The sequence below is a fragment of the Nansenia antarctica genome (genome assembly GCF_963989245.1).
Source record: "Nansenia antarctica genome assembly, chromosome: 5".
NCBI classification, from domain to species: Eukaryota; Metazoa; Chordata; class Actinopteri; order Argentiniformes; family Microstomatidae; genus Nansenia; species Nansenia antarctica.
In genome coordinates, this window is record NC_137690.1 from 42,940,421 (window position 1) to 42,967,587 (window position 27,167).

Below are 27,167 nucleotides of genomic sequence, written 5' to 3' on the forward strand. Positions count from 1 at the left end.
TTCATTATTTTGATGATAAATCGTAGCTAGCTAGCTATAACATCTTCATATACACCATACAGGCTAAATACTGATTAACAGTTCATCACTTTGGCAAATGCCCATTGAACAGATTTATTCATTATCCTATCTTAAGAAAACTAATGTAACACTCTCATCTGGTGATAAATCTACAAATAAGAAGGAAAGAACTACAAATCCCAGATGACAGGGAAATGATGTATGACTGCTCTGATGAATCAACCCCTATTTCATTAATTTTCTCTATATAACGACTACGATCATTGATCGGCAACGACACTATATAATAGTTTGCCTAACTGGCCATCGGATTTGGGCTCCTAATATCTAAAAAGCACTACGGTTTTCTTATTTTAGCGGATTAAAGTAGCAAAGACCAGAAATTCCCATTGACCGCCAGTCAAACTTCTACACTTCTACCACCCAACAGGGGGCGTGATCGTTCTGATGACAGGGAGGTGACGCGCAATTGCTCTTATCCATGGAAAGTGAAGCGATCACAACATTTTGTATTTTTTTTCAGAAATTTGAAATTACGGAAAACAAAAGTACGGTATATACAATTTTGAAAATGTTGGTGCAATTCCATGTTATTTTACACATGCCTATTATATTTGTTTTTTGGAGGGATTTCTTTTTCAGTTCATTACAGGTTGGGCATTGTGAGCTGGTTGGCCACTGTAAAATGCTAGCAACATTAGGTAAGATCAGTGAAATTAATAGTATAACTTGTCTGACCTAGGGAACCTTTTTACTACAAACAAACTTTTACTATTCAAAAAGACAAAAGTTCAGTTGATCGATATAGGGCCATTTTATTCCATGCACAATATTTCAGTTGTACAATGTTAAAACACAGCTCCATGTACAATTCACCACTCCAAATAAAACGTAAATTTATTAGTATAACGTAACTTTCCATTTAGAAATGACTTAGATCTTTATCACTGTGGCATTCTAGGCATGACCAGGATTGCAGACTTTTGCTGACAGTCAAACTAAAGCAGCTCAGCCAACATGACATTGCTGTGGAGTGTGCACATGCGCTCATTTGTAGGCATTGGCCTTGTGTTTAGGCAGGAAGTTGAAACTTGAGGGTACAGGTCCCAGCAGCATTTCACTGAAGAGAAGGAGGAAAGAAAATATAGAATTTATTTTTTTTAAAGTACAATTTCTACATATATAGTCAATTGATTCAAGTGTGTTGGTGCTGGGTTAGAACAAAAATTCTAGTCAATACAGGAAATATGCCTTTTGTTTAGCTCCTCCAACACAGGACAATCTAATCTAGGTTACAGGCTGCAGTGAGAGGATTGGAGTGCAGGAGTCAGAGGACGGGCTCATTGTAAACATGGAATGGGGGGAAAAACGGGATTGATACCGTTCCTCATGTTTACAATGAGCCCGTCTTCCCATTCCGACCTCCACTAGCCTCCCCCCTGCTGAGCACCCAGTATCTCTGCTGAGCACCCAGTATCTGCTGAGCACCCAGTATCTGCTGAGCACCCAGTATCTGCTGAGCACCCAGTATCTGCTGAGCACCCAGTATCTCTGCTGAGCACCCAGTATCTCTGCTGAGCACCCAGTATCTCTGCTGAGCACCCAGTATCTCTGCTGAGCACCCAGTATCTCTGCTGAGCACCCAGTATCTCTGCTGAGCACCCAGTATCTCTGCTGAGCACCCAGTATCTCTGCTGAGCACCCAGTATCTCTGCTGAGCACCCAGTATCTCTGCTGAGCACCCAGTATCTGCTGAGCACCCAGTATCTGCTGAGCACCCAGTATCTCTCCAGTATCTCTACAGGCCTGGACGTGGAGGAGGCTGTGCTGAGGTGGTTCTGACCTGATCTTGACCCAGTCCCCTACGTGTTGGCTGGCCATGAGGCACTCCAGGTAGTCCCTGCCCATGTAGTAGGGCGGCCGCTCGTTAATCTTCTGAGGCGCCCGCTCCAGCAGGCCCACAGGGATGTACCTGCCATGGGAGATGCAGGGTTCCACATTATTATTATTAATAATAATAATAATAATAATAATAATAATAATACATTAGACTTATATATCGCTTTTCTAGACACTCAAAGACGCTTTACAAACTGAAAAGATCTAGTAGTAATAATAATAAGGAACAAAAAATAACAAAAGAAATAAAAGAAAGTATAGGGGCCTAATTAAGGTAGTGCTGGGGACACATGGGAAGGGGAGGGGGAGAGGGTTAACTGGTGAAGGCGAGCTTGAAGAGGTGGGTTTTGAGGGCCTGTTTAAATGTTGGGAGGGTGTTGGCCTGTCTGATGTGGTTGGGGAGGGCGTTCCAGAGGGACGGGGCTGCGGCTGAAAAGGCCCCATCACCCCAGGTCTGGAGCTTGGTCCTGGTGGTCTTGAGGGCAGGGGTGAAAGTGGTTTGAGTTTCTTACAGGAACTATAGGCTACTACCCCAACCTTCATCGTTTCATATAGTTCTCCTCCTGCCCCCAGCTTCATGCATCCCTGAACACACACATCGTGGTGTTGGTGTCGAAATTAGAAACACTTTAGGGCTGCCAAGTTTCACCAAAAGTTTGGAGTGAGAGTTTTTGGTGGTGGAGCGACCCAAAACTGTGCACGTTTTGGTAGCGGCGGCCCCTCTCTCCCACACAATTATTTGTGCTAGTTTCCTGCAATTTTAAACCAGCACAAGAAATGAAAATAATTGGAACATTTGATAAAACAAGAGAAATTCAGATAAGATATCTTAAGTCTTAATAAACAAATACAGAAGGCTACAGAGTCTAAAACAAAATTGGGCCTCATCAAGTGAACTCAACCCCTTGGTCAGCAGCAGAAAGACCATTGGTCATCATCTTATATACAGTGCATTGCTCATAGATGGCTATCATGTTATACAGTACATATCAGGGTTTTTCCTGGGTCAGAATCAAGCCTTGGAGGTTGATGTTGTGCGCGCGCAGTGCGCCCAAATTTTCTTTGAGGGACCCCCAATTGTTGTATTTGTATTGTAAATTGTAATTATTATTATTAATAATAATAATAATAATAATAATAATAATAATACGATGCGATGCGATTTGAAAGTACCAGTAGGCTACCAGATACGTATGCACATATTTTGCTACCAGGGTTGCCAGATGGAATTGACAATTTCCAGCCCAACCAGTCTAAAAGCTGCCGAATCCACCCGTCCAGTGTGACCAAAAGTAGCCCAATCTGGCAACACGGCTTGCTTATGGAAGCATATAGTGGACTAAGTTCAAATGTTAATGCAATTTGAGATTGCATTTGCATGTTCCACTTTTGCATGCATTCTTTCAGACAATATTCAAATTCAAATGCAATTCTAATGAGCGGATGTGTTTCCTAGAACATATAAATGCAATTGCTAATCACATTATTGCATTACAATTTGAATATTGACTCAAATAACGCAGGCAAAAGTGGCAAATGAATATGCTATTTTGGGATTGCATAGTCATTTTCACATTAGAATGAAAATTAGAATTTTGTCAGATACAAAGAGGATGTGTTTACTAGAACATGTAAATGCAATTGCGTATCACATTATTGCATTACAATTTGAATATTGACTCAAATAACGCAGGCAAAAGTGGCAAATGAATATGCTATTTTGGGATTGCATAGTAATTTTCACATTAGAATGAACTTTTGAATTTTGTCAGCTACAAAGCAGCGCATGACTTTGAAAATTAAATGTCAAATGGCTTTGCATTATCATTTTAATATTGACAGCGAATGTGCACATCAGGTACATGAAAATGAAAATGCAAATCATTAGAATTGCATTTGAATTTGAATATTGTCTGAAAGAATGCATGCAAAAGTGGAACATGCAAATGCAATCTCAAATTGCATTAACATTTGAATAAAGTCCACTATATGCTTCCATACGGCGCGACTGTAATCCCGGTCGGACTGTCTCAGTGCCCAGTGCTGCCCACCCAACCACGTCGCGTCGGGTCTACTGTAAAGCGGGTTAACGTGTCCTTTTCAAAGGTATTAAAATAGACGCAAGAAACATAACGTCAACCATGTGTTTCCTTGTTGGAAATTATGGATCGTGAATCGTGATTGCTTCTGCACTCTGCAGCAATCGGATTTTGATTGACAGGCAGCTGCATCTCTTCCCCCAACGGCGTTCCGGCACAGAAAGTCTTGCCGGAACGCAGCACCGGACCGTTCCGGCCCACTTTCACTGGTTTGGTCGTCAGACCTGAGGCAACGGGAGGGGGTGTGGAGGGGAACAAGGTCGGCAAGGTTGCCCGATTGGCCGGGGCAAGTAAAAAAAATTGCCGGGTTTGTTTGCGCGTCAGCACGTACACTTTAATAATATCTTCACTCCACGATCATCTATTCTGGTCTGGCGCCTGCGCTGTCCGTTGTTCTTCCTGCACACCGACACACAGATCCAGGATCCAGCAGCGTCGTCGCTGTCGTGCAAACAAACCCGGCGAATTCTCTACTCACCACTGCCACCTGTACCAGAATGTTGCTGGGACTTCTCTGGCTCTGAGAAGACAGCAACACTGCATTCTGTTTATTTAGAAAGCTTTACTTAATGAATTACCTGGGTATCTAACAAGTTTTCTAATTCACAAATTGTGTACCCACAGCACTCGTGCACATGACTCCTTGGTTTTAAATATTGGTTTGTTAGGACAGAAATGGGTAAAATTGCATTTAAATATTATGCCCCATATACATGGAATAACCTGCAGATTCTGTTAAAATTGAATGATTCCATTTAAGCACTTCAAAGGCCTTTTGTATGACTCCATGCATTCTGAATGTTCATGTGCACTTTGATATCTGATCTGTTATCTGCCATTCTGTAATTAGTTTCCTGTGTTTATGTTATTTTTACTGTGTATAGTTGTATTGTTATGTAATCAGGGCGTCATTGGAAAAGAGAGCTTGCTCTCAACTGGCCCTCCCTGAATAAATAAAGGTGAAATTATTTATTTTTTTTAAATGTGTGGTTCGAAAGGTTATTAACGATTACCTCTTACTTATTAATGCGGCTCATGTGGTGATATGACGCATTTTTGTGTGCCTATCAAATATTGCAATACTCATTGTTTAACCTTAAACATACTTTAAGTGTGCCCACTCTCAGTAGTAAACAACACATCCTTAGGAGCAGGCACATACCATATCAAGTAACAGTGAGACCAGTTTAACTCTAAGGACATAGGAGCCTTGCCCAGTGGTCAGCAGAGTAGAACAGCATGGACAGGATAGAGCCATGTATGGAGTGTATGGGAACCAATGTCAGTATTGTAAGTTACGAGGGACGGATGTAAAGCTATTCCCTCTCTGTGAACAAGTATATAAGCTGTAACAAACATCAGTACTTTGCTCAGCATTCCTTATGCCGCAGCCAGGCTCGGCATCTCCTATGTCTCAGCCTTGCTTGAAGCTTGGACCTAACAGAGCATGCTGCCTTGGAAACATCTGTACAAGAGAATGTAACCCAGATCTGCCTAATACAATTATTACGATTCAACCTTCCCTCTGAGTCATCAATGTCATTTCCGGCCACCTGACTAAAGATCTCCATATATCATGTGGAATATTATATATATATATATATATATAATTTATTTTTTAAATTTTAATTTTTTAAGCACTGACCTAATGCGTCACGTCTGACCTAGGCATGGCAGAGGACAGCCTGAACTCCCACCTGCACATGAAGGACAGCCTGAACTCCCACCTGCACATGAAGGACAGCCTGAACTCCCACCTGCACATGAAGGACAGCCTGAACTCCCACCTGCACATGAGGGACAGCCTGAACTCCCACCTGCACATGAAGGACAGCCTGAACTCCCACCTGCACATAAAGGACAGCCACTCCAGCAGGAAGGTCCGGGTCTTCTCCAGGCCCTGGGTGTCAGAGCCCCAGTGCTCCAGCCCAAAGTGGCTGAAGTCCCTCAGGACGTCCAGCCTCTCACTGGACGAGATGTCCCAGTCCCGCTTCTCCTTGATCTCAGTGAAGATCCAGGGCTTGATGAGAGCGCCCCTAGGGGAGAGGAGGGGGATGTTCAGATTGTGGGGTAACATAATATTTTCTTGGGTGTGTGGCCAGACAGCTATGGTCAATGTACAATGTCTTTGCATTTCACTGCAATTTCGCTGTGAGGTGTGTCGGTGTAACGGAACAGTGTTGTTTGATATTGAAGGGCAGAACTCTGTGACAGTGCCTTTGTTGTGGTTCCAAATCTGTTCTCCCTGAGTGACAGAGGTGTTCTAGATCTGTTCTCCCTGAGTGATAGAGGTGTTCTAGATCTGTTCTCCCTGAGTGACAGAGGTGTTCTAGATCTGTTCTCCCTGGGTGACAGAGGTGTTCTAGATCTGTTCTCCCTGAGTGACAGAGGTGTTCTAGATCTGTTCTCCCTGAGTGACAGAGGTGTTCTAGATCTGTTCTCCCTGAGTGACAGAGGTGTTCTAGATCTGTTCTCCCTGAGTGACAGAGGTGCACACGTTGACAGACAGTCCTCCCCAGAGTCAGAGTGGTTTAGGGACATTCACATGTCCAAAGTTTGCAGTTGTTCCACCTTTAAATGTATATATTGTACCAACCTGGCCAGCATAATACCTGAGACCCCGGTCTGTCTGGCCCTCATGGCATCCTCGTAAGACAGAATGTCTCCGTTCCCTGCACAGAGAAGACATTGGGCTACTGTGATTTAGGTGTGTGTGCCCACATGACCAAAGGATTGCTTAGTGGAGTCTCATCTGCCAGTTCAAACACACAGTCGACTAATCATCACAAATGTATGATTGGCTATTTAAATCATCTAAATATACTTTTTGAAGTAGAAATCCGAAAATGCACTGGTTTGACTTTCAGCACTGATCGAGACCAACTTCACGTATTTCTATGCTACAGAGGAATTACACAATTATTGTGGGCATTTAAAAAATTGATGTATTCATTGAGATAACTGCACAGAAGACAGGATTTGCAATTTAACTTTCCAAGTATTCACATATACACACACACACACACATATATACACACATATGCACACACACACGTATATTTACCAAACAGTGGGACCGGGCTGGCCAGCTCAGAGCAGATGTTGATGTAGTCCCAGTCAGCTGACCTGGTGTAGCGCTGCTCACGAGACCTACCGTGCAACTGGAAAGAGAATAGAAATTGTTATTCTAATGCAACACACAAACACACACACACACACACACACACACACACACACACACACACACACACACACACACACACACACACACAGGGGGGTCAGTGTGAGTGTGGGTGGTGTGGGGGGGGTCAGTGTGAGTGTGGGTGGTGTGGGGGGGGGTCAGTGTGAGTGTGGGTGGTGTGGGGGGGTCAGTGTGAGTGTGGGTGGTGTGGGGGGGGTCAGTGTGAGTGTGGGTGGTGTGGGGGGGGTCAGTGTGAGTGTGGGTGGTGTGGGGGGGTCAGTGTGAGTGTGGGTGGTATGGGGGGGTCAGTGTGAGTGTGGGTGGTGTGGGGGGGTCAATGTGAGTGTGTGTGGTGTGGGGGGGTCAGTGTGAGTGTGGGTGGTGTGGGGGGGGTCAGTGTGAGTGTGTGTGGTGTGGGGGGGTCAGTGTGAGTGTGTGTGGTGTGGGGGGGTCAGTGTGAGTGTGGGTGGTGTAGGGGGTCAGTGTGAGTGTGGGTGGTGTGGGGGGGTCAGTGTAAGTGTGGGTGGTGTGGGGGGGTCAGTGTGAGTGTGGGTGGTGTGGGGGGGTCAGTGTGGTTGGTTTGGGGGGGGTCAGTGTGAGTGTGGGTGGTTTTGGGGGGGGTCAGCCCAGCTCACCGTGATCATGGAGACCCCCCACCTCTTCATCTGGGGGATGAGCTTGTGGGCGATGTTGGACTTGTCCTGAACACCGGTGCGGATCTTCACGGTCAGAGGGACATCCAGGACCTGGGAACCAAGACCCATGGTTATTGAATCATTATTATTATTCTAAATCTTAAATGATTATTAAATGCTTTACAAGAAAACAATTATTTTTGCATGTTTACTTTGCCAGACATACAAACAGCTAATGTTTGGCGATTTTTTTTGTCAAAATGGATAATGATAATAATAATAATAATAATAATAAATACATTTTATTTGTATAGCGCCTTTCCTGCAAACGTTGCAGCTCAAAGTGCTCCAATCGACTTGATATGATGACTAAATGCACCTTATATGTCACAATCTGTAAAGAAATGTTCCCTTTCTGATCCTAGAATTGTAAATACACGTTAAACTATTCTGCTTGGTCACAACGTTGTCTTGTTCTGGTCCCTGTACAGTCTGGGTTCTGTTCCAGTCATGTCTCACTCTGTAGACTTCACTCTATATGGCAGGCTAAAACTATGCAAGTCCTGTTTCTCCTTTTTTCATTCCATTTCTTTTTCCATCATTCATTTATGAAATCCACAACACCGTCACAGCGAGATTCTATGGCGGAAGTAAAAACGTACGTAGTTCATTCCTCTGATGATCTGCTCAAACTTGTTGGTGCGCGTCATCAGCCCGCACCCTCCGCCCTGTAGGAGGAGACAACACATTCTTCTGATCTTCTTCAGCAATGTCATAAATCACATGAAACCACAGTACTTTTCTGACCAAGTAGTGTATATCAGAAATGAAAACAACTATCTGACCAGAAAGGCCATTTCAGGACATCTCTTGCCACCTAGACCTAGGACACATCTACTACCACCTAGACCTAGGACACATCTCTTACCACCTAGACCTAGGACAAATCTACTACCACCTTGACCTAGGACAAATCTACTACCACCTAGACCTAGGACACATCTCTTACCACCTAGACCTAGGACACATCTACTCAAATCTACTGTAGTTTACAGAGCCATTACAGGATGGAACTCTTTACCCAAGCATGTTAGTACATTCTAGATGCACTTTCAAGAAAACAATAAAAGAGCACTTACAATACAATTAACTCTGAATGAACAGTAGATGATTTATCTTGTTTGCTGATCTGTTACTTAATACATTTTCTTTGGTTTTATTTATTTTTTAATTGTATTCCTTTCTTTTGTTATTATGATGTATGTATGTCAATGTTTACAACTGTCTGTATGTATATAATGTTGACAATTGTCCAAATATGATTTTTGTGTCTGACCCCAGGAAGACTAGCTAATGTCATGGCATTAGCTAATGGGGATCCTAATAAACAAACAAACAAACATTGACCAGGTATTCACAAGAACGAACATCAGTGAGTTTCTGAAAAGCCGCTGTCCCCTTCCCCTTTGACCTGTGGTCTGAACGGCCCAGGTGGATGTCAACAACATGGCCGTGTCTCCACCTAGTTCTAGAAGGAAGAGTGGCGCCCATGAATTTTATTGGCCGACATCTAATATTTCCCAATTATACCAACCCATGTTGCCAGGCGACCAGTTGTAAATAAAAAAAATTAAAATAAAATTAAAAAAACATATTGGGTAATTCAGGAAGTTTAACCAGAAAGCTTTATGGAACTATCGACACCACTCCTCTAATATAACTTGTTTCTGTGTCATAATGCTTACCTCCATCTGGTCCCTTCAGAAACACAATCAACAAAAAGGGTCAGAAGGTTACCTTCTTGTACACCAGGTCGATGGGACACCCTGAGTTGATGTCCACAAAGTCAACGTCTACGTTGTTGTTGAGCAGCTCAGCACATCTGGTCATGGTGTCAGGGAAACAGCCCTCCACCTGGAAATACAACTCACAACTTCACCTCAAACTAAGGCCGGATCATTCAAACAGATGAAAATAACTTAACTTAACCTTAATAGATAATCGTCCCAGTCATTGACAGGTTTTGAAGGAAACACAAAAGTATGAAGATGTATTTCACTGCGGCGAGTCTACAATGAGGGAATTAGATGGAGCTAATCTCTCCCCTTTATTTAGGATGGTGTCATATACCTAGATCTGCACAACATATACCTAGATCTGCATAACATACCTAGATCTGCACAACAGACGCCACGGGAACACCTTTGATGTCTAAAAGCAACATGGCAAAATGTGGTTGTCAACTATCCCTTTAAGACTAGTGTCAAACAAACCTGCCCTCCAACTATCCCTTTAAGACTAGTGTCAAACAAACCTGCCCTCCAACTATCCCTTTAAGGATAGTCAGACAAACCTGCCCTCCAACTATCCCTTTAAGACTAGTCAGACAAACAGGCCCTCCAACTGTCCCTTTAAGGCTAGTCAGACAAACCTGCACTCCAAAGAGGTCCTCGCTCTCGTGCCTCTTGAGCAGCGCCCATTCTGACGACTGGCCCTGCAGCAGGTTGGTGCACATGGCCATCTCCCCACATGTGATGTCGGCACCAAAGCGTTTGCATATACGCCGGAAAGGCAGGTTCCCACACTGACCAGAAGAGAGGAACACAGTTAGATTGAAATACTAAAACACAATCCAGTTTCTAGAACTAGCCAAAGAAAAGCCAAGACATACCGTTGTTAAGGGAGCAAGGTAGAGCTTGCCTCTGAAGTCCACCTTAAAGAAATAAATGAAATAACAATCCTGTTAAGCACACAAGTTTAATTTGATATGAACAAAATCAGTCCTTTATGTCTGTAAATACTGGGTTAGGGTGTACATCATTTTAGCCTTGGTCAAGCAGGGGAAACTGCATTAAAATGTGTGTATGGTATTCTTGTATAGTAACATTTCACAATCTAGTAATGCAAGATATATTCAAATAAATAAAAACTGAGCCTTATTACAAAGTGTAATTCATAAACTCAATATACAACGCAAATAATAATATATTATAATAGATACAGACAGAGACAGACAGACAGACAGACAGACAGACAGACAGATTTCCATTCAAGTCAGGACACAAACATTACCTGCTTCTTTTCACAGGATCTCAACTTCACGATATCCACGTCTGTCAACGGCCCGATGGTCTTTACCATAGTGTGTTTCTCCTGGACGACCTAACCGTTTCCACAGGCAGAGAAACACACAAGACAATCAACATCACACCTTATGGATAATGCACAGAATAGTTGTGGAAGGTTCTACACTGGAGGGCAAGTTTCCAAACAACACAGCAGAACATAGACTTCCACGGCAGCTGAGGTGAAGCTGTGTTTGTTGGGGGAGCAGGGGGGTGGAACTGTGTTTGTTGGGGGAGCAGGGGGGTGGAGCTGTGTTTGTTGGGGGAGCAGGGGGGTGGAGCTGTGTTTGTTGGGGGAGCAGGGGGGTGGAACTGTGTTTGTTGGGGCAGCAGGGGGGTGGAACTGTGTTTGTTGGGGGAGCAGGGGGGTGGAGCTGTGTTTGTTGGGGGAGCAGGGGGGTGGAGCTGTGTTTGTTGGGGGGGCAGGGGGGTGGAGCTGTGTTTGTTGGGGGGGCAGGGGGGTGGAGCTGTGTTTGTTGGGGGAGCAGGGGGGTGGAGCTGTGTTTGTTGGGGGAACAGGGGGGTGGAGCTGTGTTTGTTGGGGGAGCAGGGGGGTGGAGCTGTGTTTGTTGGGGGAACAGGGGGGTGAAGCTGGGATGGAAAAGGGGCAGGAAGCTCAGTAGTGACGGGAGGAGAAACAGGGATATCGACAGCGAGCCGACATGTAAACAATGAGGTGCACTTGTTTTGTGCCTAAGAAAAATTTTCACCGTTTTCAGTTTGATCAAAACTGGCATTGCGATTGGCCGAGAGGCGTTCGAGGCTGTGATTTCATAGACGATGATGTCACAGATAAATCACCTGTTATGATAGATTTCCAGAGATGAAAGGGGATACATTTCTCTCAAGTTGCAGACGCATGAAGACCGCGGGAGGCTGGTGGAGGTAGAAATGGGAGGACGGGACCATTCCTCATTCCATTCATTACAATGAGCCTGTCTGACTTCTACCTCCACCAGCCTTGCCTGATGGAGACAATCGCAAAAACTACAAATCAGTGGCTATAACTGCAGGGCATTGGAAGTAGATAGCTAGCGATAGCACCCTGTTAGCTTAAATCAAATCTAATCAAATCAAGTTTTATTTGTATAGTGCATTTCTCACAAGATGCGACGCGATGCGCTTCACATAATAACAGAGCAGGCAAAGGTAAAAAACCTGTACACTGTGTAGCCAGGAAAATTCCCTTGCAGCTCTCTACTCATAGAGCGACTACTACCAGTTTGCCTACCAGCACCCAGCAGCGGTCCCCAACCCCCCACCCGGGGGGCCCCAGCCACCCCACACACCCGACCCACCACCAGCACACCCGGCCCAGCCAAGCAAGCACAGACCATAATAGTCCCGCACCAGGCTAGCCAGGCAGGTGCCCCAGCGGCGGAACAGACCAGGCACCCGGGATGGCCGGGGGCCCCCGAGGAGAGGTCCGAGGACCACCGGTGCACAGCAAGCAAGCAAGGGCGAAAAACCTGTACACCGTGTATCCAGGAAAAGTTCCCTGCATATGATCAGCGTGCACACTGTCCATAAGTTATTATTATTATTATTATTAAGTTATTTCTGCATGGTTCTGGAGCTTAGCTACATATTGCTAGCACGCTTGTCTATCATGTGTTTCCCCATGCTTCTCTTCTGCCCAGCGGTCCAGGCTGACAGGTTGTTGCTGCCGCCTTCTCTCTGCTGCAGCAACAGACAATCAATTGAGTCAATTGATCCACTGTAGGCCTAGAACTAAAGCCTGAATTTCTTAAAAGGGGCTTAGTTGTGACTGAAGTAACTGGCTGCTTAGATAGTGAGCTATCATTAGTTTTTGTAGTTTTTTAAGATTTTTTATATTTTTTGATAATTCACATGGTTGTAATGAAATCCCTTTGTAGTTGTTTGCACATTTGATCCAAGTTTGGAATATTTGATGGTGTCAGATTAAAGGTCTGAGGGGTAAAGTCTGTCCAGGCTTGTATGAAGAGGTGGCGACTGTGAATAAGCACCATAAGCATGTTACCACTTTCTTATCTTTTTTAACTTGTTTTTTCTGAGTGGGGCAGTCCCACTCATATTTTTACTTTTATTGACAGATACAGTAGAGATTTAGACAGGAAGGATGGGTGAGAGAGAGAGAAGGGATGACAAGCAGGACATGTCCGCGGCCGGAATCGAACCGGGAACCCTGCGGTTACATGGTTGACGCTTAACCCACTACTATTCGCTTGCATTTTGATTGTTTGTCTATGTATTGTAGTTGACATGACAGCGATCTTGCTTATTTATAATGTTTATATTGATCGCAGACCATGATAACGATCAAGGTTAAGTTGTTCATTCGAGACATTCTTCAAGCTAGAATCCTACTATACTTGTACCTGAGTTTACTGTACCAGCGAGTTTACTGTACCAGCGAGTTTACTGTACCACCGACACGCTCAGAAAAAACATATTTTGCTTGCGACTGTACCCGTGTTTAGGGATGGGACGATTATCGTTTTTATCGTTAATCGCGATAAAAACAACCACGATAACTTAATCGTGGAGAATTTTTATTATTTAAATAATCGTCATAATCGTATGTTATGAATAAACTGTGTTTAACAAATGTCTGGCGCTATTTTTCAGCCTAGGCTACATTACTTTTGCAGTCAAGTTAGCGACTGTTACTGTAATATAATTGCGTTTCCTCACATGAGCCGCGCGCGAATATCCTCACAGAACGTTACTGTCAAGTCAGCTTTGTCAGTCAGTCACTAGGTAACGTATGCTAGCCTTCTCACCATGGCTGGTGAAAAACATTAGACGGGATACTGTCATTTGCCTACCTTGTTATTAACAGGCAGTGACAGTCTATGGCTGCAAAAGGCACGGTCACCCCTAAGCTTTAGCAAATATATTGTGGTTTACTTAATACTGTTCAGCACTTGAGGTTACATGCAATGCATGACTTGTGCTATATAGGCTAAATAAAATTATGAAAGCGGCAAGTAGCAAGTGTGCGCATCAAAGGCATTAGGCACGTAACATCCATGCTGTATAAACACATGACAACCGTCAGTTATTTTCCGAACTTTGCCCGAACCCCCCGCGAGGACCCGGGGAACAACGGTACGCTCCCCGCGGCTGATATCAGACTGGCCGCGGGAGTGAGTGTTGAGGGAGAGAGGAGACGGCAACCCTCGCTCGCCATAGACTGTATCCCTACTCGTCTCTCCTGAGCTCGGTTGTAACGTGAACCGTGGAATACGGGATATGTTAGATGCTTTACAGTAATTCCCCAAATGACCAGAAAAGGAAGTTAGATTTGTCGCTGGTCGCTTTTGACTAATTAAGTCGCCAAGGGGCTCTGGAAGTTGGCAACACTGGGAGTGCGTTCTTTAAACTTCCTTGGGTACGTTAATGAAAGGTGCTGATTGGCCGAAAAGGAATTAGGTCTATCAGCGCTCGATTGCTCTTTCTTAAGGACCCGGATTATGGCCAGAGATATGTGCCACTAGAATCTGAATTTGAATTACTGACTTAAAATGTCATAAAAATACAACAAAATGTAAGTTAAAGTGATTACAGTGTGTTTTATTGGCATTCGAAAAAAAAAATATATATTGGCATTTATTTATTTTATTTTTTAAATTCTCGCGATAATATTGTGGATCGCGATTATTTCGCCCACGATAATAGTGACATGACATTTTCTAATCGTCCCACCCCTACCTGTGTTTCCTGGTTGGTGTTACTGTGTGGTTCTTCCCCTGCAGGACACAGAGACTGGACGTCAGCTGCACAGGGACTGTCTGCTAAAGTAACACAACACACAACTATTAGATAGTCACTCACACTTGAATACCAGACATGAATATCTCATAGAAACTACATTTTCACACATCACATTTGACATTACTTTTCTCTTGTCGTTGGAGCAATCTGGGATTGGTATATCCATCGATCGACCTTTAAATTAATGATATATAGCTATTGATTATTGACGCATATAACTTATAAATGGCTCATGAAGTTAGTTCAACTGTCTTACCCATCTGAACCCAAACAATAAGCTTGTTTTACTTTGTACACAAACACTACTATAGCTTGGAAACATGGTTAAAACTATCATTCTGATGTCATGGATGGTCAGTCTGCATCAGCAGATCTCCTCTGAACCTCAGAGTGGTTGTGGTGTCAAGAGTGGTTGAGGTGTCAGCGTGGTGGTGGTGTCAGAGTGGTTGTGGTGTTAGAGTGGTTGTGGTGTCAGAGTGGTTGAGGTGTCAGAGTGGTTGTGGTGTCAGAGTGGTTGTGGTGTCAGAGTGGTTGAGGTGTCAGAGTGGTTGTGGTCAGAGTGGTTGTGGTCAGAGTGGTTGTGGTCAGAGTGGTGGTGGTGTCAGAGTGGTGGTGGTGTCAGAGTGGTTGAGGTGTCAGAGTGGTGGTGGTGTCAGAGTGGTGGTGGTCAGAGTGGTTGTGGTGTCAGAGTGGTTGTGGTCAGAGTGGTTGTGGTGTCAGAGTGGTTGTGGTGTCAGAGTGGTGGTGGTGTCAGAGTTGTTGAGGTGTCAGAGTGGTTGTGGTGTCAGAGTGGTTGTGGTCAGAGTGGTGGTGGTGTCAGAGTGGTTGTGGTCAGAGTGGTTGTGGTGTCAGAGTGGTTGTGGTGTCAGAGTGGTTGTGGTGTCAGCGTGGTTGTGGTGTCAGCGTGGTGGTGGTGTCAGAGTGGTTGAGGTGTCAGCGTGGTTGAGGTGTCAGAGTGGTGGTGGTGTCAGAGTGGTGGTGGTGTCAGAGTGGTTGAGGCGTCAGAGTGGTGGTGGTGTCAGAGTGGTGGTGGTCAGAGTGGTTGTGGTGTCAGAGTGGTTGTGGTCAGAGTGGTTGTGGTGTCAGAGTGGTTGTGGTGTCAGAGTGGTGGTGGTGTCAGAGTTGTTGAGGTGTCAGAGTGGTTGTGGTGTCAGAGTGGTTGTGGTCAGAGTGGTGGTGGTGTCAGAGTGGTGGTGGTCAGAGTGGTTGTGGTGTCAGAGTGGTTGTGGTGTCAGCGTGGTGGTGGTGTCAGCGTGGTGGTGGTGTCAGAGTGGTTGAGGTGTCAGCGTGGTTGAGGTGTCAGAGTGGTTGAGGTGTCAGAGTGGTGATGGTGTCAGAGTGGTGATGGTGTCAGAGTGGTGGTGGTGTCAGAGTGGTTGAGGTGTCAGAGTGGTGGTGGTGTCAGAGTGGTAGTGGTGTCAGAGTGGTTGTGGTGTCAGAGTGGTGGTGGTGTCAGAGTTGTTGAGGTGTCAGAGTGGTGGTGGTGTCAGAGTGGTTGTGGTGTCAGAGTGGTTGTGGTGTCAGAGTGGTTGAGGTGTCAGAGTGGTTGAGGTGTCAGAGTGGTTGAGGTGTCAGCGTGGTTGAGCTGTCAGAGTGGTTGAGCTGTCAGAGTGGTTGAGGTGTCAGAGTGGTTGAGGTGTCAGAGTGGTTGTGGTCAGAGTGGTTGTGGTCAGAGTGGTTGAGGTGTCAGAGTGGTTGAGGTGTCAGAGTGGTTGTGGTGTCAGAGTGGTTGTGGTCAGAGTGGTGGTGGTGTCAGAGTGGTGGTGGTGTCAGAGTGGTGGTGGTGTCAGAGTGGTGGTGGTGTCAGAGTGGTTGTGGTATCAGAGTGGTTGTGGTGTCAGAGTGGTTGTGGTGTCAGAGTGGTTGTGGTCAGAGTGGTTGTGGTCAGAGTGGTTGTGGTGTCAGAGTGGTTGAGGTGTCAGCGTGGTTGAGGTGTCAGAGTGGTAGTGGTGTCAGAGTGGTTGTGTGTCAGAGTGGTTGTGGTGTCAGAGTGATGGTGGTGTCAGAGTGGTAGCGGTGTCAGAAAGGTTGTGGTGTCAGAGTGGTTGCATTTCACCAGCCCCATTCCTCTGCAGTTTACCAAAACAAGTGGTGACAAGACCGCTTTGTTGTAGTTTGAATCCCAGATTAGGTTAGAATAGCAATATTGATTGAAATAATGGTGAATATTGAATAAAAAAAAGTAATGTTTAATGTAAATAGCCATACTGATATCAACATCATCAACTCTTATCGTGTTATCGCGAGGGGATAAGTTGCTTCCATAAAAAGGCCTAACCCAGCCAGCCTTACCGGCCGCCGGCTGCCTCGCCACGGGGGCCTTTTTCCCGCCGTCTCCTCCTCGGTTCCCGCCCTTGCAGATGGTCTTGAGGTACTCTTCGGACGCCTTGAAGGACACGTTCCTCTTCCGGAGGCGCCACTGCAGGTCCTTGTCCAGGAAGTTCTTCACGGGCCTCCTCCCCTCCATGGCCTTCACCAGCTCCTGGTTCACCTGGTTCTTCAGGCCCGCGGCCGTGTGGGCGCCGGCGAACCGACAGGACATGCCGTAGTGACACTTCCCGAAGGTGTCGTAGATGTAGCAGGACTCGCCCACGTCCGCCGGCTTGGAGGCCAGGAACTCTGGGACGTCGTGGAAGAACTTACACTTGTCTCCGTAAACACACTTGGCCTCGCGCTCCTGACGGAAATAACAAAGACGTGAGTGAACTGCTCTTCCTAGAGCTGGACAGGAAACGGCCCAGGTAGGACACACGGAACACAAGATTTAAAACAACCGCCTAGTCGATACACGTTTGTACGATAAGACCGTCCGCCCTGAATGTGGATCAAACGGCACGATGCCATTGTGAACAAACACAACACTCACAGCTGCATGTAATAGGATAGAAAAGCATTGAGCTCATACTAATAATGTCAATGTTTTAATCTTCTATGGAGTGAGAGTGGGGCGTTGGTAGGCTATGCTGCTCCAAGACAGAGGGCCAACTTATCTTCAACTTAACCTCAAGCTTCACTAATAAACTACCCCTAATCATATTTCAGAATGATATCATTGTGTATTAGATTCAACCTTTTTGTCATTGCACAACGAAATTTATTTTTTGCTCTAGGCACAGGGTCAGCCATAGTCAGCGCCCCTGGAGCAATTAGGGGTTAAGTGCCTTGCTCAAGGGCACAGATGCACCTTAGATATGACACCAGCAGCCCTTCAGTCACCAGGCCACATGCAGCTTCCCCCGGAGGTGGGGATCGAACCAGCGACCTTCCGTTTGCCAGCCGGCCTCTCTAACCTCTACCACCCTATCACCCTACGCCCCCCCCCCCCGTAGTAGCATATCCTTGGTAGTGAAAACATTGGGTCGTACCTGAATGACAGAGGGACACAGCCGTATGTCGTAACTCGTTGGTTTAACGTGCGGCCTGGACTTGTTCTGTCCTCGCACTCGCTTGCCTTCATGCTTGCCTGTCTTGTCCTGCTCAGTTTCAGTGTTCACTTTCGTCTTTTTCTCCGGAGGCTCCTCAACCGTGTCCTTGGCTGTTTCTTTGGGTACATCAGTATCATTGACCTGCAGACCTCTGGGACCCTGCCAGCCAGAGTCCACCGCCTCATGGAACTTCTCTTTGGTTGTGAGGAACCTGTAAAAACAGAATACGGCATCATCACTCGGTGTATATACCGTATTTTCCGGACTATAAGGCGCTCCGGAGTATAAGTCGCATCAGTCAAAAAATGCGACATTAAGAGGAAAAACCATACATAAGTCGCACCAAGAACAGACATTTAATCTGGAAAGGCAAGTTTATTCAACTAGACAATAGCACACAGAACAACAGGCTGAATAGAAGTCAGGCATGTTAACATAACACATTAACAGTTATTCAGCTACACAATAGCATAAAGAACATACCTGGGAGGCTGAATAGGCTAAATGAACATAACAAGCCAGCGAGTCCAACACGCAAGTTACCAGTAAGCAAGTTCACCAAGCTACCGTTTGCTTAGCTTCAACAAGCTAATGTTTTAGATAACTTCTTCAGGGGAAATAGGAGCAGCATATAGTTGTCACAAGCCCAGAGTGGCCCAGAGCGCCCTCTGTCGGCTGTAGACGGTAATGTTTACTCCTTGGTTCATGTCAGTCAGTGTGAAATTATATATATTGACATATAAGTCACACCTGACTATTAGTCGCAGGACCAGCCAAACTATGAAAAAAAGCGTGACTTATAATCCGGAAAATACGGTAGTTAAAACATTATTTTCGTGAATGTGTGGACATTCATTACCTTGATCAAGTTTGGAGAGCCTATTCCTAGTCTATGTATATTCCTAGTCTATGTATATTCCTACTAGTCTATGTATATTCCTAGTCTATGTATATTCCTAGTCTATGTCTATTCCTAGTCTGTATATTCCTAGTTTATGTGCCGCCCCCCTAACGGAACCCCCCGCCTCCCCAAGACGGACAATTACGGACGTAAACACCAAATATCTGACAAGTAGGCTAAAATATCCGCTTTTTTAAATGCACCCAACCCGAATCTGGCGAGTGGCAAGCCCATGGGCTCGTTGGTAACGTTAGTCCGCCGTAGTCTTGCATAGCCAAACCTATCTCTCCACACTTCGCTTCGCGCTGGACACACTCGCGTACAAGATTGTGCCCGAGTGTGCGCGCGCGACGCGAGAGTTTTTGCAGGGTGAGATGTCTGCAGATGGAAAGTAAGCAAGTTGAAACGTTAGCAAATATAATTGCTGAGTGTTCTAAAAGAGCAAGTTGGTTCAAATTGGTCGTTATTATTGTGACGAGAAAGTGTCTGATTATAGTTCCATGGTATGTAAAATAGTGTCAAACAGAGCTGCCAAGTCTCACGCATTTCAACCAGTTCTCACGCCACACCTCTATTTTTCACGGCGAGAAATAACAATTGTTTTACGGGACTTTTATTTTTGAAATTCCTTGAAAGAAAGCTACCGGACCTGAGTTTCGTGGCATCTTTCTGCACGCGCGTTAACTTGAGTCTACAGTCGAAGCGGCAGGCGAGCGCTGATGGAAGAACCTGTGTTCACGCGAGCACGTAGCAAGTCTCTAACACCAGGGACAGCGACGGAAACAAATCACAGACTTTATCGCTCTATCCCTGACAATCACAAGTAGGATCATTGCTTGGCCGATGTATTGTATTTTTTTGTCAAATCAACAATGTGCATACAACATCGTATCTGGTAGCCTACTGGTACTTTCAAACCGCATGTTGTTTATTAATATCACAAGGTTTTTTGCATGAAATAAACTTCTCTGTGAGTGGCAATTTCTTCGACTCACATACACACGATGTATGTATTTTTAAGAGAAGTGGCCAACACCCTCATCACCAACGGTGACATCGTTGTTATACTTAGGTTAGGGTGGGAGATGTGAATGTTGTGGTTAAGTATGCTAGTTCTACCGTCAGTTGGCCTCGCCTGTACGTATCCTGTCTTGGCTGTATATCTCACACACGCTCACAAAAAAGCCCCCTGCCTCTCTGGGACTTCCACTCCTGAGGTTAGGGTGAAGGGTTTGGTTAAAGGGACACTTCACCAATTTTGAACATCACATTCATTATCTTGGGTCCTGGAGTCAAAAAGATTAGAGAAAATGTCCTACGGAAATCTGACCGGAAACTTGCATCTTTCTGCACGTGCGTTAACACTAGGAAAGCCGTGAGGTGTCATAGGGCACCAGTGAGTACCAAAAAAATCTACCTTTGCTAACCCTCCTTTCATGACTTTTCCTAGATATGTGCGTTCTACCACCCAGCATCTTTACATTTTCAAAATCGAGTTAGTATAAAACGATTTTGCAGTATTTCTGTGTGTGTCTGTGTATTTGCCTTGGAATTCGGCTGCCATCTTTTTCTCCAAGGCTGCAATTCACTTTTATATCAGCAGAGGTAGCAAGGGGACACACACTGTGCTCAAACTTCAGGGTTCAGTGCTGAATTAGATACAGTGGATAAGACTGATAAGTATGTAACATAATGTGTTTATATAGGCTATATATAGCAATAGGGACATGTACAGACAGTTATGAAAATGATAAACTGTACAGTTTGTCTCCCAATCCCTTCAGATTTGTTGGAGCTGAGGTTTTTTTTCTCACAGCGGGTTTACCCAAGTTCCATGCAATAGTGATAAGATATTATGATATGTGTAGCCTATGTACAGTTATGAATGATACACTGCACAGTATGTACCTATCAAGTTGTGTGGTGCATGCATAGCTACCTCAGCAAAGTAATTGCAGTAGCCTACGTTTGATTATGCATGTACTCATCAACGAATATTATATAACAAACGGATATTTATAATATTGTATATAATGTCTTTTTTGTATATCACTGTAGACCACGGTGCTAGACCACTGGACCACCTCAGGCCACCAGTAATAACCATAATTGTGGATTACTATTTACAATTAGTAGTCTCCTAATCTCGCAACACTTTGAGCGAGTCTGTAACTACTTTTGTTTCAGCCCATTCTTGCCTATAGACAACTGTACAATCATTCATATTGAGTTTATTCACCCAATAAAGTAAAGATGAATAATACTGCCCTTCACCTTATTATCAGATGTTCTTAGACCTGTGTCGGCAATGATAATAATACACAACAGGCAAGACGGTTGTACCATAGATATACGCAGATTAATATTTGTAGATTTGTTTTCGAACATTAGATAGGCCTAGTTCAGGGGTGGCCAACAAGTCGGAGACTAAGAGCCCAAAAAAATGGTTGGGGTACCAGAAAGAGCCACATCATACATGCGGGCTCACAAAAGCTCTCACTCTCACACACACACACACACGCAATACATTTCCAATAGGCTATGAGGCCAGTGGTGTCATTTCAGCAAAGGCCAAGGTATGGCAAGGTACAGAGTGGGGGGGTTGAGGGGGGTTTCCCCCCCTTGGTGGATTTTTTTGCCAAATCAGTTGTGCAATAGTCAATTTTGGTGAGTTGTTTCTATACAATTGACTTATATGACATTAAGGTAATGAATAAAGGAGACAACTACAGTATGTAGGTGGTAATCTACATCTTTCCTAGCAGGCAGACTGGTTCAATCTCCTTAGAAACAAAACATTACAGATTTAGCTATTCTCAAGTCTAAATGAACTGCACTGTTAAAACACTAGTATTGTGAGACCTCACATGTGTCCCTGTACTTGTCTCTGTGTCCATTTTCCTTTTTTTCCATGGCATATTTGTGTTACAGCTCACCTACTAAAAGTGAGACGATTGACAATATCAAAACATGCTTGCACACACATATAACTTACACACAAGTTAGTTTTACTGGCCCCAATTTGGTACAATTATTACTGAAATTATTGAGAATAGAGACATTGTTGACATTAAACTAGCTGTTGTAATCTTTAATGTTCGCTAACTAGCTTGTTAAAGTTAGCTTCACAATCGCGGGTGACGTTAGGTCTGTTTTTTCACTAAAATAACATTAGAACATGTTTGACAGAACATGACATGAACTTGTTCATTAATATATTACATTTGAACCAACAGTATTATGGCGTTTATACAGTTTGTTTAACCCACCTGAATGAATGAGAATCGTGGACAAGATTTTAACATTAACGTTACTTGTGGCTTGTTTATTGAGGAACTGATGTCGCTCCACCAGTGTTGCCAGATTGGGCTACTTTTGGGGGGTAAGACCCTGCGACATACCAGCGTCAGCGAACCACCATGCCACAGTCCATGCCACCCCCCCAAGGCAGCAAACCTAGGGGAAACACTGTAGTCTACAGCGTTTCCTCTATATGCATTTATTCGTGGCGGGCCGCCACGAATGAATTTCCTCCGCCACTAATTGATTCAGACAATCCACTTTGATTCAGGCTGCGCAGAAAGGCAGCGAGTTATTATGACCGGAGAACAGAAGAAAAGCAGATTGAAGCTAGATTTAGGCCGCTTCCAGACCTACATTTCGTTACGATTTAGGGCGTAGTTAGTTGCAATATGTTACAATGTTGCAATTAACCTCGTCGTTTGTGTTCGCACTGCAATCGAGACTGAATTGCTCTCAACAGGTGCGCGGCGCGAGGCGACACGCTTTCAAAACAGTTTTGTGATTGGTCCGAATTTAGCGGGACATTTGGATTTCTCTCTTCGCCCGTCGCCGGTCCCTTTAATCCCGTAAACGTATCCTAATCGAAAATGCAACATCATCAGCGACGACTGTGGGTTATTGCATTTACTGCTGTTCTCAGGTTCATGTTCTTATACCAGTGCTCAGTATAGAGAATTTTAAATGAACATTCGTAATGTATGTCTCTGATGTTCATGGTCAATTAAATCAGCCTATTTTGTGAAACAAATAATGTTCCCGCTAATGGGTTAACCGAGCATTCTCGCACCTAACGTGCAAGCACCTAGCTTCGAACTATTCATAGCAATATGCACGGGGCAAAAATAATCTATTGCCTCTAAAATCACCACGAACAGAACGGCGGAGGTACGGGTAAGCAGGGCTCATGTTGGTGTCCTCAAAGGTAAGAGTTGGTTTTCTTTAACTCAACTGATAGCATTACCTTGCTGTTGTTGTTTACCGAATGCTTCATCTGACTGTCACAGTGTGATTTTACTTTAGTTAATGAGTAACGTTAGCCGGTTTTGTGCGTGTACTCTCATGTAGGCCTACTTCATATTGATCTTTCTGTGTGTGTGTGTGTGTGTAATGCGCGTTCCGCATGTTCCGCTGCAGCTGTAGGATATATTGGTATTTGATCACCTTCTATATAAAATCACCTGCTCGGCTTTAATGACTTAACCGCTATTTAAGAAATTATAATTGTTGCCACCCTCTAGTTTTTGGTGAGATTACGTCCTTGTTTTGAGCGCCAGTGCGGGTTTTATGTATGTTTATTTATTAAAAAATCGTGTATGTATGTTTATTTATTTAATTAAATCGTTATGTATGTTTATTTATTAAAAAATCGTGGGCGCTCTGCGCGTGAAAAATGAGTGCTCCGCCACTAATGTGACAAATCCTGGAGGAAACACTGAGTTTATGTTAGGGCTGCACGATTAATCGATTTTAAATCGAAATCGCGATTTGAGATGGTGCGATTAGCAAATCGCAAAGCCTGCGATTTGGGATACATTATACAGCGCGTCGGATTCAACGTCAATGAACGCACACACCCAACAACACAGCACGTGAAACGCCCAGGTGTGAATCTGTGAAGACGTTTCAGTAGCTAGCAACATTCATGGTGGATAAATGGCTTCAGCAGAGCCAGAAGCAACGATTTAGTCCCGAAGAAAAACAGCACTTCTGTTGTAAGTATTTCGGGTTTAGGATGTGCAACAAAAGCAGGTGTTGCGCACGACCTGTCGTGGAACAATCGCTCCATCCAGAGGCAACACCACAAACCTGTATCAGCACTTGAAAAAGTACCACGGGCAGCTCTATGACGAGTGTACGGTCAGAAACGGAGAGTTAAGTGAAAGTCCCGTAGCCCGGTCTAACGTTAAGCAAACTAGAGTTTTAGAGTCGTTTGCGGCTGTTCTCACGAAGGCACCGTGAAATAACCAATTCCATCACGCATTACCTCGCTAAAGACGTGGTGTCTATTAACACTGTTAGCAACGAAGAGTTTAAAAAACTCATCCAAACGCTGGATAAAAGATAATGTGATTCCATCCCGCACGTACGGAGCTGAAAAATGTGGAGTACTATGCAACAACAACCGATCTGTGGTCGAACCGTGCACTTACATACATTACGACGAGTTGAAGAGCTTTATCTATTTCAATATTTACAGAAAGGACCTATTCTTTTTTACTGGACATTTTTATTATGACTTTATTTAACTTGATTGCAGTATGTGCAATATTTAGATGCTGCTCCTGAGCCATAATTAAATAACCTTGTTTGTAGAAAGGTCCTATTTTATTTTCATATTGGAATTGTTCAAAAAAAATTGACACTTGAGAGAAACAAAATGGCAGCTGTTTAAAAAACCCATACATAAATATGTTGTTCCAATTCATATCTTTTAAGTTCTCATCCTTGCATTAGAACAGTTTGATGGCATAAGAGCAGTTAACAGTTTGATGGTATCATGTGGTAATGCTCTCTGAAATTAGCCCATGATAGACAGATTCATCGAATCACCTGCCAAGTATTTTTTGAAAGTACCTGCCCTTTTCCAAACAGCTTCCAATTAAGCTTTCCTAGATGGTTGTGTGAAACAAACCACCTGAGTCAGGTTAGTAATGCTCCATCACATGTTTTAATCTGAAGCTTGATTTTAAAGCAACCCAACTTTAAAGCAACCCAATGTAAGTTTAGTTCTTTCACTCGTAGCTCGGGCTGTGGGGGTGCTAGAGGAGGGAGCCTCTAAGTCCCCTGAAGACGTACAAACAAACTGCACGTTGATACGACCTTCCTAGCCGGAGATATGGCCACACTTTACAAAAACTTCCTTTGGGTCGCTTTAAAAAAAATAATCGCAAATTAAATCGCAATCGCAATATCTGTCCAAATAATCGCAATTCGATTTTTTCCCACAAATCGTGCAGCCCTAGTCTATGTATATTCCTAGTCTATGTCTATTCCTAGTCTATGTCTATTCCTAGTTTATGTCTATTCCTAGTTTATGTCTATTCCTAGTTTATGTATATTCGTGCAGAGAAAGAGAAGCCTCTCAGCAGTTGCAACTATAACTTTCCATAGAAATGTAAAATGTTGAGAAGTTGAATGGTCTGGTCTTTATTTATTGTCATTGCTATAGTACAGGTACCAAACAACGACATTTGGGAGGGGTGGCTCCCCTGGTGCTAGGAAAGAAAGAAAAAAGAAAGAAAAAAAAACAGGAAGGGAAAGGAGCTGGTTTACATAAATAAATATACTATACTGTACAGGTAAGACGACTAGGGTTGTCATATTGCACATAGTGTTATTGCACATTCATTTAAAGTGTCGCACGTGTTGCAACCCTATATGTATGTTATTTCCCTGAAATTTCCCAAAAATTTCCCTGAAATTGAGACTCTGCAAAAGCACAATATCAACTATAACTGTCCGCCGCAACCCCCCCCCCCCCCCCCATACTTACTGGGTTTTAATGGCAGCGCTACCTTTGTCAAGTCCATTAACCCCATCCTGGCTTTCAGTGGGTACATCGGAGGACGTCTCCATGAGCGCTCCCCCTTTCTAAACCAAAGATGACAGATGGTTAGCTAGCTTCAAAATAGTCAGGTCTAGCATCTTCATAGTTGTTACGTTCCTACTCCAATGTTTCTGATGTTAGCTACTACTCTACTGTATTATTATGAATGTGGAGGTTATGACAGAATGCTAGCTAGCTATATTGCTGATGGTTTAGCTATTTACAAGAAACCCAGTAAAGCGTTCAAACAGGCAGGACAATAATATATGATGATGTGACAGTGAATAAAAATGCAGAATACTTCTGAAAAGTTGCTACCTCGCAATGCCAATCCAACTACAAAGTGCTGCTACCACGGCATGAGAGTGGACATGTGCAACACGTTTTATGGTTAGGAATGATGCCTTGACTGTTAGCGGAAGGTTCCGGGGTACGTTTGTTCGTTTTCGAGCTGGGTGGCACAGGCTGTGTTCGGAATGGTATACTAGCATACTGCATACTAGCATACTCGATGAGTATATACTGCATACTGCCTACTAAATTCATAATAAGTATGTGAAAACCAGCCGACCATTTACACACTATGGCTGTGTTCGGAATAGCGTACTAGCATACTGCATACTAGCATACTCAATGAGTATATACTGCATACTACCTACTAAATTCACAATAATAGTATAGTAGTATCCGAAAACCAGCCGACCATTATGCATACTCCATACTGCCTCCCAGAATGCATTTCGCATTTTTTGTGTTTTTACCACCTTCCTAGTCGGTGTTATTCACGGACAAATACGGAGGAGACGAGGAGATGTTTGTTTCACTATTGGAGGAGGAAGAGAGCGAACATGGTGATGTCAGGTACCACACAGCTGTCAGATGGCTCAGCCTGGGCAAAGTGCTAAAAAGGTTTTGGGTTCTGAAATCAGAGATAAAGGAGTTTTGTGAGATGAAGGGCAAAACCATCCCAGAGCTGTCTGATAAGGACTGGATGGCAGATTTATCATTTGCTGTTGATGTGACTGCAATGATGAATGAACTGAACACACAACTGCAGGGCAAGGGCCTTTTTGTTCATGAAATGCATAGCCATGTGAAAGCCTTCATGACAAAGTTGCAATTCATTTCAAGGCAACTAGGCAGCAACAATCTCGAACACATGAAAACCCTGAAAGAAGTCAAACCATCAGCTGATCACCGGCACAGGTACTCATCCATGTTAGGAGGAGCACTGCATGATGAATTTTCAAGGCGTTTTCAAGATTTCAAAAA

The 27,167-nt window shown here is 44.2% G+C and overlaps 1 protein-coding gene across 3 annotated transcripts; it reads right to left on the bottom strand.

The window, feature by feature from the left end:
• Positions 1-834: 834 nt before the first annotated feature.
• On the bottom strand, positions 835-26,282 carry dus3l (dihydrouridine synthase 3-like). Of its 3 annotated transcripts, none has more exons than XM_080531073.1 (16): positions 26,214-26,282; positions 25,842-25,939; positions 18,085-18,355; positions 17,012-17,396; positions 14,657-14,736; positions 10,908-10,997; positions 10,507-10,548; positions 10,267-10,419; positions 9,633-9,749; positions 8,498-8,563; positions 7,836-7,946; positions 7,084-7,180; positions 6,616-6,691; positions 5,867-6,055; positions 1,865-1,993; positions 835-1,141 (listed from the first exon to the last, which is right to left on the bottom strand). In XM_080531073.1, the coding sequence occupies exons 2-16, from the start codon at positions 25,922-25,924 to the stop codon at positions 1,069-1,071; spliced, it is 1,962 nt and encodes a 653-aa protein (XP_080387199.1). In that variant the 5' UTR covers positions 25,925-25,939; positions 26,214-26,282; the 3' UTR covers positions 835-1,068. The 3 variants fall into 3 exon arrangements, with proteins under 3 accessions (XP_080387199.1, XP_080387197.1, XP_080387198.1); XM_080531071.1 differs by having other exon boundaries at positions 14,657-14,739; XM_080531072.1 differs by having other exon boundaries at positions 14,657-14,739; positions 26,197-26,238.
• Between the last annotated feature and the right edge of the window lie 885 nt (positions 26,283-27,167).

Bases quoted from the DNA above. Each gene is read 5' to 3' on its own strand.
- dus3l (XM_080531071.1), bottom strand. From the start codon at position 25,924: ATGGAGACGTCCTCCGATGTACCCACTGAAAGCCAGGATGGGGTTAAT. The intron at 14,740-17,011 runs GTAAGGCTGGCT...GTGTTACTTTAG, and splicing joins GGCGAGGCAGCCGGCGGCCG to CAGACAGTCCCTGTGCAGCT. The intron at 7,947-8,497 runs GTACGTTTTTAC...CTTGGTTCCCAG, and splicing joins TCATCAGAGGAATGAACTAC to GTCCTGGATGTCCCTCTGAC.